At 39.3% G+C, this 13,985-nt stretch overlaps 2 protein-coding genes across 2 annotated transcripts; both read left to right on the top strand.

The window, feature by feature from the left end:
* The first annotated feature begins 7,201 nt into the window (after positions 1–7,201).
* On the top strand, positions 7,202–8,489 carry crygmxl2 (crystallin, gamma MX, like 2). Its single transcript, XM_055177066.2, has 3 exons — positions 7,202–7,323; positions 7,495–7,737; positions 8,168–8,489. Exons 1-3 carry the CDS (start codon positions 7,315–7,317, stop codon positions 8,438–8,440), a joined length of 525 nt encoding a protein of 174 aa, XP_055033041.2. The 5' UTR covers positions 7,202–7,314; the 3' UTR covers positions 8,441–8,489.
* A 405-nt stretch (positions 8,490–8,894) lies between these two features.
* crygmx (crystallin, gamma MX) lies at positions 8,895–11,661 on the top strand. Its single transcript, XM_055177065.2, has 3 exons — positions 8,895–9,001; positions 10,450–10,692; positions 11,140–11,661. Exons 1-3 carry the CDS (start codon positions 8,963–8,965, stop codon positions 11,413–11,415), a joined length of 558 nt encoding a protein of 185 aa, XP_055033040.1. The 5' UTR covers positions 8,895–8,962; the 3' UTR covers positions 11,416–11,661.
* The last annotated feature ends 2,324 nt before the right edge of the window (positions 11,662–13,985 follow it).

Genomic DNA, 13,985 nt, shown 5'->3' with positions numbered 1-13,985 from the left:
GTGTGTGTTGTTGCCAGCCCCTGCGTTAAACATACAGATGCATCGTAAGGTGATGCCGTCTTCTAAAAGAGGAGATGAAAAGAAAGAAGAGTTTTTTTGTCATGTGTCAGTAAATACAGAAAGTGTTTGTTTTTTTAAGCGGGCAGATCAAGAAATTTTCTCTTTTAAGTTGGTGCTATGGGATGGTGTGGGATGCATCATGTCAGATGATCGGACTGTTTAGCATCACCTGAAAAAAAAAACGTAATATGTGGGGGAGATAAAACCAGTAACTGATAATGCATACTCATGTTTAGGTTTGGATGTGAGAGCAGGTATCTTGGATATAAGTTTTGAAACTTGAATAAAGAACACCTGAACTTGAGGCAAATAGTGTGCCTATTTGCATGTATTAGAAGATGTAATCCTACATTTAAAGGAAAACACCACAGTTTTTCAATATTTTACTATGTTCTTACCTCAATTTAGACAAATTAATACATAGGTATCTTTTTTCAATGTGTGCACTTAATCTTTGTACAGCGCGTTGTGAATGTGTTAGCATTTAGCCTAGCCCCATTCATTCCTATGGCTCCAAACAGTGATGAATTTAGAAGCCACCAAACACTTCCATGTTTTCCCTATTTAAAAACTGCTACTTGAGTAGTTACACGAGTAAGTATAGTGGCACACAATAAAACTTTTGTTTGGAGCAATAGGAATGAACCGGGCTAGGCTAAATGCTAACACATTGAAAAAGCACTGTACAAAGATTAAAAGTGCATGAATTAAAAAAGGTTAGGTATGTATTCATTAATCTAAGTTGAGGTAAGAACATAGTAAAAAAAAAGTGAAAAACTGCTGTTTTCCTTTAAAGAAGCAAAAGATGGGTTCAATATGTGGTTCAATGCATCAATAAGCCTTACGAAAATCCATGACCTTTGCGCTGCTAATGCAATGCTCTACCAATTGAACTACAGGAACACTGGTTTGTACTGTAAGTCACTTTGGTTAAAAGCATGTGCCAAATGCATAAATGTAAATAATTCTAGCTATTATTGGGGGGGGTCTCTGGTTGGCTGAGCATCCATGCGCCTGTAAAACTGCAATCCCTCATCGCTCTTCAAGAAAAGTTTTCTGAAAAGCCCAAGAGACCACGGTTACGCTGACAATAATAAATGAAATAATAACTGCATGCATTATTTGAACCAACCCCAATCCCTCCACGCTTGGGTGTATATTCCACCGCTATTTCCTCTTTTAATTGTCCTCCAAAGAAAAAGATGCAGCACATAAGACGCATCTCCCTGGCAAGCGTTCAGAGCGGCCACCAAGCGCAGACACCGTCTGGCAAAGCCGATAGCGCTGACAGGGACACAAACGGACCGCCTGCAGCTTCTCACAACAACAGGAGGATGATCTTCCAGCTAAAGGGGTCCTTGTCTTCCTCGTCCCCACATGGTAGGCTTTGGCTCGCCCAGCTACATCAAACTGGCTTCAATAGCAGATTCAGGCTTCCGAGCAAGCAATAGCCATCAATTCACCATCTAGGTTAACTATAGACCTGATATAGTCAGGCTATGAGTAACCCACTTCTAGACAAAATAAACTTGTAGTTTTTGGCAAAAGTAACTAGAGAGATGTATGATACTTAATTATGTAAGCAAAGAACAGTGATTACAATGTGTTTGGTTTCATTTATTTATTGAATTTATTTTGGGCTATGGTTAGACGTCTATTCAATTTTCACTGACAGCCCAAAGTTGTAGCTAGATGTCTGGGCTGTTTGAATGGCTATTAGACATATTTTAAGTGCACCTATTTCATTGCTAAAAAACGTTATTTTGTGTATTTGGTATAGTACTAATGTTGGGCGATATGCTCCATTTTGATATCGTCCTATGGTCAGCCCATGAGATCGCTGATTCACAATAGTATCGGGGGGTGGGGCAGTAGTTTACTGATTTATTAAACTACTGCCCCACTACTTTACTTATGATAAGTCATGTCATGACCGCAACCTTCTAAAAACTGTTGCCATTAATCCATCCACGTCATTAAGTCTAAAATTTCCTAAGTGCCAGGGAGCGTGAACAACACACTCGCTGGTTTCAACCCTCTGCGCGCCCAACAACCTCTCTAGTAGAAATGTCAGAGCATATTAGTTCAGGTGCCAGAATGAGTCCATGCCGCACGCATTCAGGTCCGAGCAAGAGTCCAAGAATTGCGCATTCAGGTCCGAGCAAGAATCCAAGACGCGCGCATTCAGGTCCGAGCAAGAATCCAAGACGCGCGCATTCAGGTCCGAGCAAGAGTCTAAGACGCGCGCATTCAGGTCCGAGCAAGAGTCCAAGACGCAGGCATTCAGGTCTGAGCAAGAGTCTAAGACGCGCGCATTCAGGTCCGAGCAAGAGTCCAAGACGCAGGCATTCAGGTCCGAGCAAGAGTCCAAGACACGCGCATTCAGGTTCGAGCAAGAGTCCAAGACGCGCGCATTCAGGACCGAACAAGAGTCCAAGACGCAGGCATTCAGGTCCGAGCAAGAGTCCAAGACATGCGCATTCAGGTCCAAGCAAGAGTCCAAGACGCGCGCATTCAGGACCGAACAAGAGTCCAAGACACGCGCATTCAGGTCCGAGCAAGAGTCCAAGACGCGCGCATTCAGGACCGAACAAGAGTCCAAGACGCAGGCATTCAGGTCCGAGCAAGAGTCCAAGACACGCGCATTCAGGTCCGAGCAAGAGTCCAAGACGCGCGCATTCAGGACCGAACAAGAGTCCAAGATGCAGGCATTCAGGTCCGAGCAAGAGTCTAAGACGCACGCATTCAGGTCCGAGCAAGAGTCTAAGACGCGCGCATTCAGGTCCGAGCAAGAGTCTAAGATGCGCGCATTCAGGTCCGAGCAAGAGTCCAAGACGCGCGCATTCAGGTCCAAGCAAGAGTCCAAGACGCGTGCTTTGAGTCCATGTGCTTGTGAGAAGAAATCCGTGCGAATTACAAGCTCTCTCACGCAAAGTAAAGCCCAATAACCCTCTCATGCAAGGAAAAGCATGCAATGCGCATGTTAATGTAAAACTATGATGATGATAATAATAACTATCGCCAACTATCGTCATGAAAGCCCGCTGTTAGCGATATGTCTGACGATCGCAGATACACGATACTATCGTCTATTGGCACAACCCTATATAGTACAATGTGTTTATGGTTAAAAAAACACATTATTTTCCACATACCGTATATTTTTTGTAGCTCCAGATTTCACTCTCTTCCTGAAACGCATGGATTTGAAAAGCTCTTTGTCGCTGATTGGCCAGCTAATTTGTACTTTGTGATTGGCCTGAATAAATGTGACGCTCCTTACCATGTTTAAAAAATTCAGGCTGTAAGTCCAAAGCAGGAGGAATTATGATAATGTCGGTCTTGTCTACAGCACCAATCCCAGGAAGTAAACTGTTGCCTACAATCTGTGTGTTTGTTGTAGTCCAAGAAAAGAGATTTAGGTTGGAGATGATAACTCGTGTCATCGTTTACACCTTTTGTATATCGTTAACATGTACTAATAAACACTTACACACACACACAAAAAATTAAAAACGGGAATCGGACGATAGGTGCTCTTTAAATGCAAAATTCCTTGCGGGAGTGATTGTACAAACACACGACAAATTAGAGAGATTTTGTCATTTACCAGGGCAGTTCTTTTGTCCTAGAACGGTGTACCTAAAATGACCAATTGTACTTAAGATGACAAAAAGCAGCCATTTGTTACAGTATGTAAATGCTCATCTGGGGTTGCAAAGCCCACGGTGTATTGTAAAACGCATAGATATTGCTTCCATGTCTTCAAGTCATACAAATAAATGCTCTTTAATTTATTTGTGTTAGCAGAGTAAAAAGGTTATGGGTTCGAACCCAGATAGCACATACTAGACTAAATGTATACCTTGCAATGCACTGTAAGTCGCCTTGGATAAACACGTCTGCCAAATGCATAAAATGTAAATAAATGGTCTAAAAAGGGTTTTTATGTCAAAAAAGTGTATACCGTTGCTCTCTGTGTCCAAAGCAACTCCATTTCTTTCTCTCTATCTCAACCACAGAGGAAGCAAAAGATCTTAAGTGTTGGCTTTTTGTTCTCCAGGGGGAACCAAGACAGAAAGCTTGGGCTTATTTGAAGTATTCTGCCCCGTGTGGGAAGGAAATGTCTTGTAGTGCTTTCAAGATTACTATTTGCAAGCCTGTGATGTGGGAGAACCATTCCTGTAGAGCAAAGTATATGTGGTACAGTAATCGCTAACTAAGCTGGGGTAAAATAAAGTCAAAGGGGAGAGAAAAAAGTTACATTAAAATAAGGTAATGCTATTATAACACTAATGAAAAAACTGTGATAACGCTTATGACCGCAAGCTCAAGCCATCGACAGATAGATAAAACAAAGCTACAACTTGTTTTACTCCCGAGTTATGGTTTATTACAACACCATGGTGGTTATCAAAGAACAATGTGGCTATTGTTATACAAAAGCTGTCTTTCTTCAGAGTAAAAACAGCATCAAGAACAAAACAATACACTAAATAGAGCGCCTCGCCTCATCTTGATGAAAGAGAGATGCAGAGAGTGAAGTTCAGCTTTGAAAGGAATAAAAACACAAGGGCAGCCCTCTTTGGCCTATCGACTGCCAGCTGAGGGTTTGCTTATACGCCAAATCTACTGTCCTAGAGTTGAAACAACCATTACACAGTAGCACAAACACATACGCACATAAAATGCACGACCCATCTCAATGCAGCTTCATCAAGGCATCAGTGTCGGTCTTCAGGCTATGGAAGCAAAAAGGCGGGAACATATTGTGGAAGGTTATGTCAACACCGTCCAGAACAATCAATATTGTCAGATTCGCTTAGCCGTGCACCACTGAAAATCGCACATGGCAGGGAAAAGAGAGACCAGATGTATTGTACTGTGTGCTGTGATGATATCACTACACTACCAAATGCTCTCTGATGCAGGAATTTAAAAATAAATAATTCAACAAAAACAATCCACACCAACTGTTTGACAAAATGTCTGTCGGTTTGGCTCGACATAATCTAAACAGCATGTGATGGTTGTGTGTCTCTGTCATTGTGTGATTGATGATCAAAAAACAAATCTATAGAGAACAATTTCCGCCATATAGGGATTTAAAAACCTGCGATGAAAGGGTCTTTTATCTACAGTCCCAGTATGCTTACAAATAGGCTACAATTCAAATTAAAGTTAAGTTAGGAAACATACATATGGTCAATACCAAACAGTATAAACCACAGGCCATTTTTAAGAGGGCTTCCGCCCCCCACCCCAAATTCTTTGCAGCCCCTTTAAACATTTTGATATGTTAACTCCATAAACTGTACACGGCTTTGTGATCACTTCAGACCCCTTTAAATTTTAAATGAAAATGGCAGTAGGGCAGACTTGGGCTCTTCCCGTCTCTTTAGTCTCCGACTTTCAACACGTTCAGCCTATCTATTCAATACAGTGGAGGGGTGTCTGGGGTGTTATTTTTTTTTACCAACTTTGGGTCAAAAAGAAACGAACCCAGCCGTTGGGTTAAATTAACCCAGATGTTTATATTTGAGTCCCAACAATGGGTTAAAACAGAGGGGCAACCTTCCAATCTCTTTGATGAAGCTAATACGGAAGTGATTTAAACTGCAATTCACTGACCGGCAGGCTCCAAAAGGGAGTTAATTCCCATAGACCTCCATGTTAAAATGGCCGACTTTACAGTAGAAAATAATATGTTTACAGCCTGGTACAAAAAAGTGTTTTTGGACTTTATAGCTAATTTTGCCCTTCATGACAACTATGAGGGGGTTGAATTTTTTTGTAACTCATCCGTTTTCCTTAAAGTTCTGCATAATTAAGGGCGTGGCCACTTGTGGGACAGTTGAACAGCCACTGCCGTCACTAGAGTCGAGCTAGGCGGGCGTGGTTTCAGCAACCAGTCACCTCAGCTTCACCTAAGTCCTAAATTTATGGGTAAATGCGCAGTTACGTGCGTCCAAGATGGCAACGCCTACTTTAAGCTTCAAAAACGATCTTCAGAAACCTATGGGTGACGACACAGACACAACATCCATCTTTTTTACAGTCTATGGTTAAAACAACTCTACATTCTGCGCTGAAATAACCCAGCATATGTTAAATTACAACCCAACAAGTTGGGTTCGGCCCTTTTTGACCCAACATTGGGTTAAAACAACCCAGCATTTTTTAGAGTGTACAATTATAAGAAAAAGGCGAAAATGAAGCCCCACCCCTTAACCCAATGTCACTGAGGTGAAAGTGGATCAAAATAAAACGTAAGTTATGAGATTGTACAAATTCATACACTGTCAATTTTTTTTATTTTTTTCAAAAACCAGTCCCCTGGCTGTCATTGGTGGCATTACCCTTTAAAAAGGTACTTATACACTGAAAAAAATTATTCATTCAATTTAATCAATTTAAGTTAAGTGGTTGCAATACATTTTTTAAGCTACATTTAAACAAAAGTTTTCTGTTTTGTTTTGTTTTTTTAATTTTTTGTTTAAATGAAGCTTAAATAAATTGATTGCGACCACTTACCTTAAAAAAAATTAGTAAATTGAATGAATTTTTTTTTCTATGTATGCACTATTTATGTACAGATATGTATACATTTTGTACCAATATTTACCTTTGAGATACTAATATGCATATGTATGCATTATAAAGTATTTAGGTACAAAAGTGTACTTTTTGAAAGGGTACTGCCACAATGACAGCAAAACAGAATGTGAATTAGCCAACTTGTAAATTAATTACGATTTCCCATGACATTCTTTAAGTAGGAGGGAATTTTGACTCCTCAGTCAACGATCATTTTAGAGATCACCCAGAGGAGACCTTTTGATTTGAATTAAATAAATCTTGCGTATATTGTTAAAATTGTTTACGTACCATTTTAACTGTGTGTCATATGAAGAAAAGGCCTGTGACAATGCCATGCATACCCTTTGTTGGCGATTGTAAAATGTGCACATCATCAGGTCATGACCGAACGATGCCTGGTGGGCCTGTAAGGCTCGTGAGTTGAGGGAATTTGTAAGGGTAAACTCTAGAATTCGGCAACAATGGGAGAGTGGCTTTAGTTGTCTTTAGAGAAGTGAATAATGGGAAAGGCCTTTGGTGTTTTTAAAGGTAAACTCTAGTCTCTGTGACATGACGCTGACATCAGTGCGTATACATATGTAGAACAGTATAAAAGGTCCAACGGGATCTCTATGGCAGTACGGCACAACGGCGTGGACTTCCTGAACTGGAACCATGGGAAAGGTAGGGCTTGAGCGTGTAAACTGTTTGCCACTTACAGGTCTAAACATAAAGGTGCTAGAAAAGGTTCAAAGCGATCCCATAGAAGAACAAATCTTGCAGTACTACATACACCATCGCTGACAAAATGGACTACTTCACTGTTTAAATCTAATCTTATTCTTATTCTTACAGATCATCTTCTACGAAGGCTTGAACTTTCAGGGTCGCTCCTACGAGTGCTCTGAAGACTGCTTTGACACCTACAGACACTTTAACTGCTGCAACTCCATCCGGGTCACGGGAGGTCACTGGGTGGCCTACGAAAAGCCTAACTATATGGGGTATCAGTACGTCCTGGGCCGTGGGGAGTATCCTCACTTTCACCACTGGATGGGCTTCAACAATTGTATCAGATCTTGTCAGATGTTCCCCCCAGTAAGTCAATCAAACTGATGGGTTTTATTCCACAAAGTCTTAAAAAAAGCAATGTCAATCAATGGGCGCTTTGAAGTATATTCATATATGCAGGAAAAAACAGGTTCACAGGTCCACCAGGAGATCTGGTTTTTTGAAATGGAGCAAGACACACTCCAATGCTCATCATAATTCCATTCATCTCTGTTTTTTGGCACTGGAAGAATCATTACACTGTCACTAGAGTTGATTCGACAAAATGACTAAACGTCTACTTGAAATCTTTGAAAGTAGCACATTTATAGCAAAAAGTCATGTTCAAAGGCTTTAGTCTCAACAGCAACATCAAGAATTCAGAGTTGTTCGTTTTTTTCTTACGCCTTGTGTATCAATCTCTAATATGTTTTGATTGATGCACGCTGACTAACTTGTTTATATTCTCACAAAACAGTACAGAGGAGCTTACCGCATGAGAATCTACAACAGGCCTGAAATGTCCGGACACATGATGGAGTTCACAGATGACTGCCCCAACGTCTACGACCGCTTTGGGTACCACAGCATCTACTCTTGTAATATTATGGAGGGCTTCTGGATCTTTTATGAGCATCCTAACTACAGAGGCCGTCAGTATTTCCTGCGGCCCGGCCAGTACAGGGCCTGTGGTGACTGGGGTTGTATGAATCCCATGATCGGCTCCTTTAGACGAATGAGGAGTGGTTGAATGTAAACTGAGTCTTTTTTTAAATACCATTAAAACCTTCCAAACTCATAAAAAACTGTGTTCATTTCTCTTTTTGCACTTTCAATTGTACTTGCTAGTTAAAGTAAGAAATTCACTAATGTAGTTTGTACAAAATTGCCAAATTCAATGACTTGACTAAAGAATTCAGTTTTATATTATTCCAACCCCAAATTCATGCCCATTTGAGAGGGAAAATCTAACTTATACATTTACACTGCAGACATATCATTTATGTTTTAGGCCAGTTTACGGCTTACACACGTAAAACACTGAGTTTGCAACTTTTTTTGTCACACACTAAAAAGTGCAGTGATGCTGTCTGGTGTCTTTGATGAGAAAGGGAAGAAAAAGCTTGACACAACACAAAGGACAGCACATGCTGCCAGATCTAAAGTTATGTGAACTCTATAGAAACGCAATGTGCTGACAGGACAGAGTTTTGTGAGTCGGACACAAAGCCCTGATCCATGACGGGTCTATAAAGAGATCCTGACCTCAGAAATGGTGTGGTCCACTACGAGCATAGACACAATGGGCAAGGTAAGTGACCAAATTACATTATAGTGTATGTAGTTGTAAGATTTAACTTCATGAGGAATAAAGTGTTTAGGATATGTGACCTATTACATAAGTACACATCTTTAAATAATAACCACTGGAAATACAGAAAAGAGTTGCAAAACCATGGTGAAGCGAGAGATTTAATCTTGTTAAAAATAAATAATAATTATTTAAAGAGCTCAGATGCAAAACCCTCTAAGTGCGTCTGACATGTTTTTTTGTAAATTAAAATTTTTTCATCAGACTCTTAAAGGGATAGTTCACCCAAAAATGAAAAGTATACCATTATTTTCTTATTCTGATTTTGTTCTAAACCTGTATGAATTTCTTTTTTCTGCTGAACACAAAAAATATATTTGGATAAATAATGGTTAGCACACAACTGATTGTAACTATTGACTTCCATAGTAGGAAAACAAATATTTTGGAAGTATTTTGAAAAATGACAAAGAAGATATTTTGATAAATGATGGTAAGCACACAGTTAGGGTGCCCATTGATTTCCACAGTAAATATTTTTCCTACTATGGAAGTCAATGAGCTGTGTGACATCATTTATCAAAATATCTTATTTTGTTTTTATCAGAATCAAGTTTATAACAGCATGAGGATGAGAAAATGATGACCGAATTTTCATTTTTGGGTGAACTATCCCTTTAATTGATTCTGTCAACAAATCGCTATTTCTGAATGGCCTTACGGTGGGTTTACACCAGTCACGTTTGAGGCGTTAAAATCGCGTCTACCGCGTCTAGTTTGCCGCTTGAACATTTTGAATGCATTAGCGCGTCTATAGCGAAGTAGATGCGCGGCAAAAGCAAGCATTTGACGAGTGTGGAGTGTCAGACGCTCAATTCACGCCATTTGCACGAACTATACGCGCAAACTATCCCAGCATTAGGCCGGGATTAAGCAGAATTGAAGTAAACATATTTGATAAACGTATAATACGTGCCAAGAGCATTCCGTAATATCATCATCTTATTTTTAAAAGACGTGGCGATCAGCAGCTTCTGCATCTGAGCTCCTCAGTTATTGCGTAAGTTAATAGCCTACATAAAAAAATCATTTTTTTAAACTGCCTCACTACCTTACCACTATTCACAACGCTTATATTAATGTTTATAATAATGATTTATCATTTGGGCTCGGAAGGATTTTTTTTTCAACAAACATGCAAGTACATACAGTAACCTGCATTTAAATGTTTCAAACAGAGATGGCGCTAGAGAGGCATATGTTACTGATTGCCGCTTTAAAAAATGTCCTGAATAACACCATGCTTCAAAAAGATCTTTGGCTTTACATTAAAAATGCTTTATATGTTATTAAATTAATTTAGCACTGTACGCCAAGATCAAATCTGAACGGTGTGTATGCACAAATTGCCACAATTTGTAATCCTGTGATTATAACCATCCACACAGATTACCTTCTTCGAAGACAAGAACTTCCAGGGCCGTCACTATGAGTGCACTGGAGACTGTGGAGACATGCAGTCTTACTTTTCTCGATGCAACTCCATCCGTGTAGACAGTGGCTCCTGGGTGGCCTACGAAAAGCCCAACTATGCTGGATACCAGTACATGCTATTCAAGGGTGATTATCCTGATTTCCAACACTGGGCTGGATTCAACGATTGCATCCGTTCCTGCCGCATGGTTCCTCCTGTGAGTATAGAAAGGTGTTAACTATGACATAGTAAAGTTTTATTAATCAACAAATTAAAGCTGCAGTGCATAATTTCTGCATCACTAGTCTACAGGGAGAAATGCAAAATTATGTTTTACCTTAAATAATAAACAGGTTACTTAAATGCTTCTAAGTGCAAGACCTATTTCCATTATCCAAAGTTGACTCACAGTGCATTACGAGCTAAAGATATAATCAGTATGTGCTGCAGGGGATCAAACCCATGACCTTTACATTGCAAATGCAATGCTCTATTTACTGAGCAACAGAAACACAAAAAGCACCTTTAGCAGACCAAATACTCAAACAAGCCTACAATGTTTACATTTTCTACTTACAAATTGCTTACTGTTGACTCTGAATAGTCAATTGGAACAGTTTTAAACAATATGCAAACATTTATTTACTTTACATTTGATTCCCAGTACACCGGGAACTACAGAATGAAGATTTTTGAGCGCTCAGATTTCGGTGGTAGGGCAATGGAGCTGAATGAAGACTGCCCGGACCTGCGTCAGAGATTTCACAATGGAGACATCTCCTCTGCTAATGTCATTGAGGGTTACTGGATCTTCCACGAGCACCCTAACTACACTGGTCGCCAGTTCTTCCTGCGCCCCGGAGAATACAGGAGACATGTTGAGTGGGGTAGTCCAAGCCCTAACATCGGCTCTCTGCGACGTGTGACTGAGCGCAACTGAAGATCCTAAATAATGCAACCCTCTCCTAATGTGTCAACAGCATCGCCTGTCCATGCAATGACTATGTGTGACCTACAATCACCTCAAGGTGTTGAGGTCTGTGAATGTATTCGTGATGTTGGCTATAATGCCAGTTTAGTTTTGCTTAAGTAGGGATAATGGCACCTTTAGGATTGTTGATGTGATTTTGACAGCTCCCTTACAACCAACAACATAAAATAAAGGAAAATTTGATTCAAATCAAACAAAATGTGTGTTTTCATAAAAAAAATTTTAAAGACTCTAAAAACTAAACTACTGTATAAAGTTTACTGTAGTACAGGTCAAGTTGGATTATATCTTCTTAGTTTTGCATGTCATCCTGTGCCAAGAGTCAAATGAAATGCCGATATACACTAATAATTATAATAGGGCTGGGTATCGATTCAGATGTTCCAGATCGATTCAATTTCGATTCACAAGCTATCAAATCGATTCGATTTCAATTAAATTTTCGGTTCCGGTTCTCGGGTTGGTTTTTATCCTCGATTCAACTCAATGAATATAGATTTAATACAAATACTAAATTAATAAAAAAGAACAGTGAACATAAGTTTACAAGTGGGTAATAAATAAAAAGAAATTAAAAGCCACAACACTATCGTTGTCATCTTGCTTGCGAAATCTAAAAGGCTTCCATACCTCTGACTTTTTATGTGAATGTGGCATCAACGTTGATGAAGCACCTAAAACTGCCATTTTAAGCACTGAATGAAAGAATGACAGGCTCCTTGGTAACATTGCGCAAGGCAAAAAAGAGGGTGACATCTAGTGAAGAAGACTAGTAATTTGATTAACGTTAATCTTACATTCAATGTTTGCAGAAAAAAATATGAAAAAAAAATCGATTCTGCTCTTTGAGAATCGATTCTGAATCGGCCACGTTATAAAAAACAATTAATCGAAAAAATGATTTTTTTTTTGCCCAGCCCTACAATAATACGTGGCCGATAACTATTCTGAATCGCACAGCTGATATTACAGCTATTTCATGTACTACAGCTTCTAATCAGTGAGTCCTTAGTGATGGGCGGATCAATCCTAAAGTATTGATATTTCCGATCCTGCCTTTGTATCAAAAGGATCGATTCTCAAGTACAAGTATCGATTCTATTTGTTTGTTTGTTTTTAAGTGATTTTACAATTTTAAGTAATAGTTGGACGCCGTTTTGTATATAAATACACTTAAATCGTAACGTCAGTGGGAACTATATCTTCTTCCGCTGTATCACTGCGTTCGCTCATTCAGTCCCATCTCCTTCCGCAGCACAGTCAGTCAGCTTTTAAAAAAGCATTGTTGCAGTCAGTTAAAGGTGCAGTGTGTAAATTTTAGCAGCATCTAGTGGTGAAGTTGCGAATTGCAACCAACGGTTTAGTCCACTGCTCACCCCTCGCTTTTGAAACACATAAAGAAGCTACGGTAGCTGCCACCGGTCAAACATGTCATCGTCAGAGACAACTTAGTAAAAAAAATTGTCCGTTAAGGGCTGCTGTGAAAAAATTGTGGCACAACATGGCGACTTCCATGTAAGGGGACCCTCTGTGTAGGTAGATAAAAAGGTAATAAACACATAACGGTTCATTATAAAAGGTCTCTATACACCCCTGATATTATCGTTTTGTATATTATTTTGCACTTCTGTCAAGAGATCCTTACAAAAATTACACACTGCACCTTTAATAATGCGAAGCCTCGTGTGACATTTATCATCAACAAAAAAAAATACGCCACTGTGGTAATACCACAATATGACAAAGCATCAAGGAAAATACCTTACAGAGCACGATTCGTGCAGCCTCACAATCCCTGGTTTGATTTTCAGAGCATTCCAGTATACTGACTTTTATCAGGGTTTATTTTATTTTCAAAAGCAGTAGAGTTTCAGTAGAGTTTATCAGTCAAAAGGAAAATAAGCTCAAGAGGAAAATGTTAATGTCAGCATTCACTTGTTTTCTCTCCAAAACGTATAAAGGAAAGAAATCTTGTAATAGTGTTCAGTGCAGTTGTCATGTCTATTTTATTTTATATTAATAATGGCTATCAAAAGACCCCATAAAAATAAATACGTCTGCACACTTAAATCCGTTAGAAGCAGGTTTTAAAAGTCTAAAAGTACTTATCGGATTGACAGGAAAATAACTGGTATCGCCCATCACTTTTCCTTATCGATCTAATCACTGTTTGAGTCGTTTATAACATGCATTTAAAAAAGCAACAGTCGTCAAACATACTCATTATACATATTCGTTATTATCATGAAAATACCTGAAAAGGTTTGAAGAACAGCGATATAAATCTGTCATCGTGTGAAATGGTCCTTCTTTTGCCGCCCATATTGAGTTTTTGCACGAGAGCGCCCTCTGGCTTTTGGATGTAGCGGAATTTCACCTTAATTCGTTAAGAAAGCATGAAAAACAAATTATCAAAAGGTAGACGGACCTAGCAAGCATCGTTGTACCTTTAAAATGATTAAGGTAACGGGTGTTCTTAAAGAACAAATTAATTTGTATATCTATGGACAGAAGAGCAG

Source organism: Misgurnus anguillicaudatus, chromosome 4 (assembly GCF_027580225.2).
Source record: "Misgurnus anguillicaudatus chromosome 4, ASM2758022v2, whole genome shotgun sequence".
In the NCBI taxonomy this organism is placed as follows: Eukaryota; Metazoa; Chordata; class Actinopteri; order Cypriniformes; family Cobitidae; genus Misgurnus; species Misgurnus anguillicaudatus.
The sequence above is the reverse complement of the archived record's forward strand: the minus strand, read 5'-3'. Positions and strand labels throughout refer to the sequence as shown.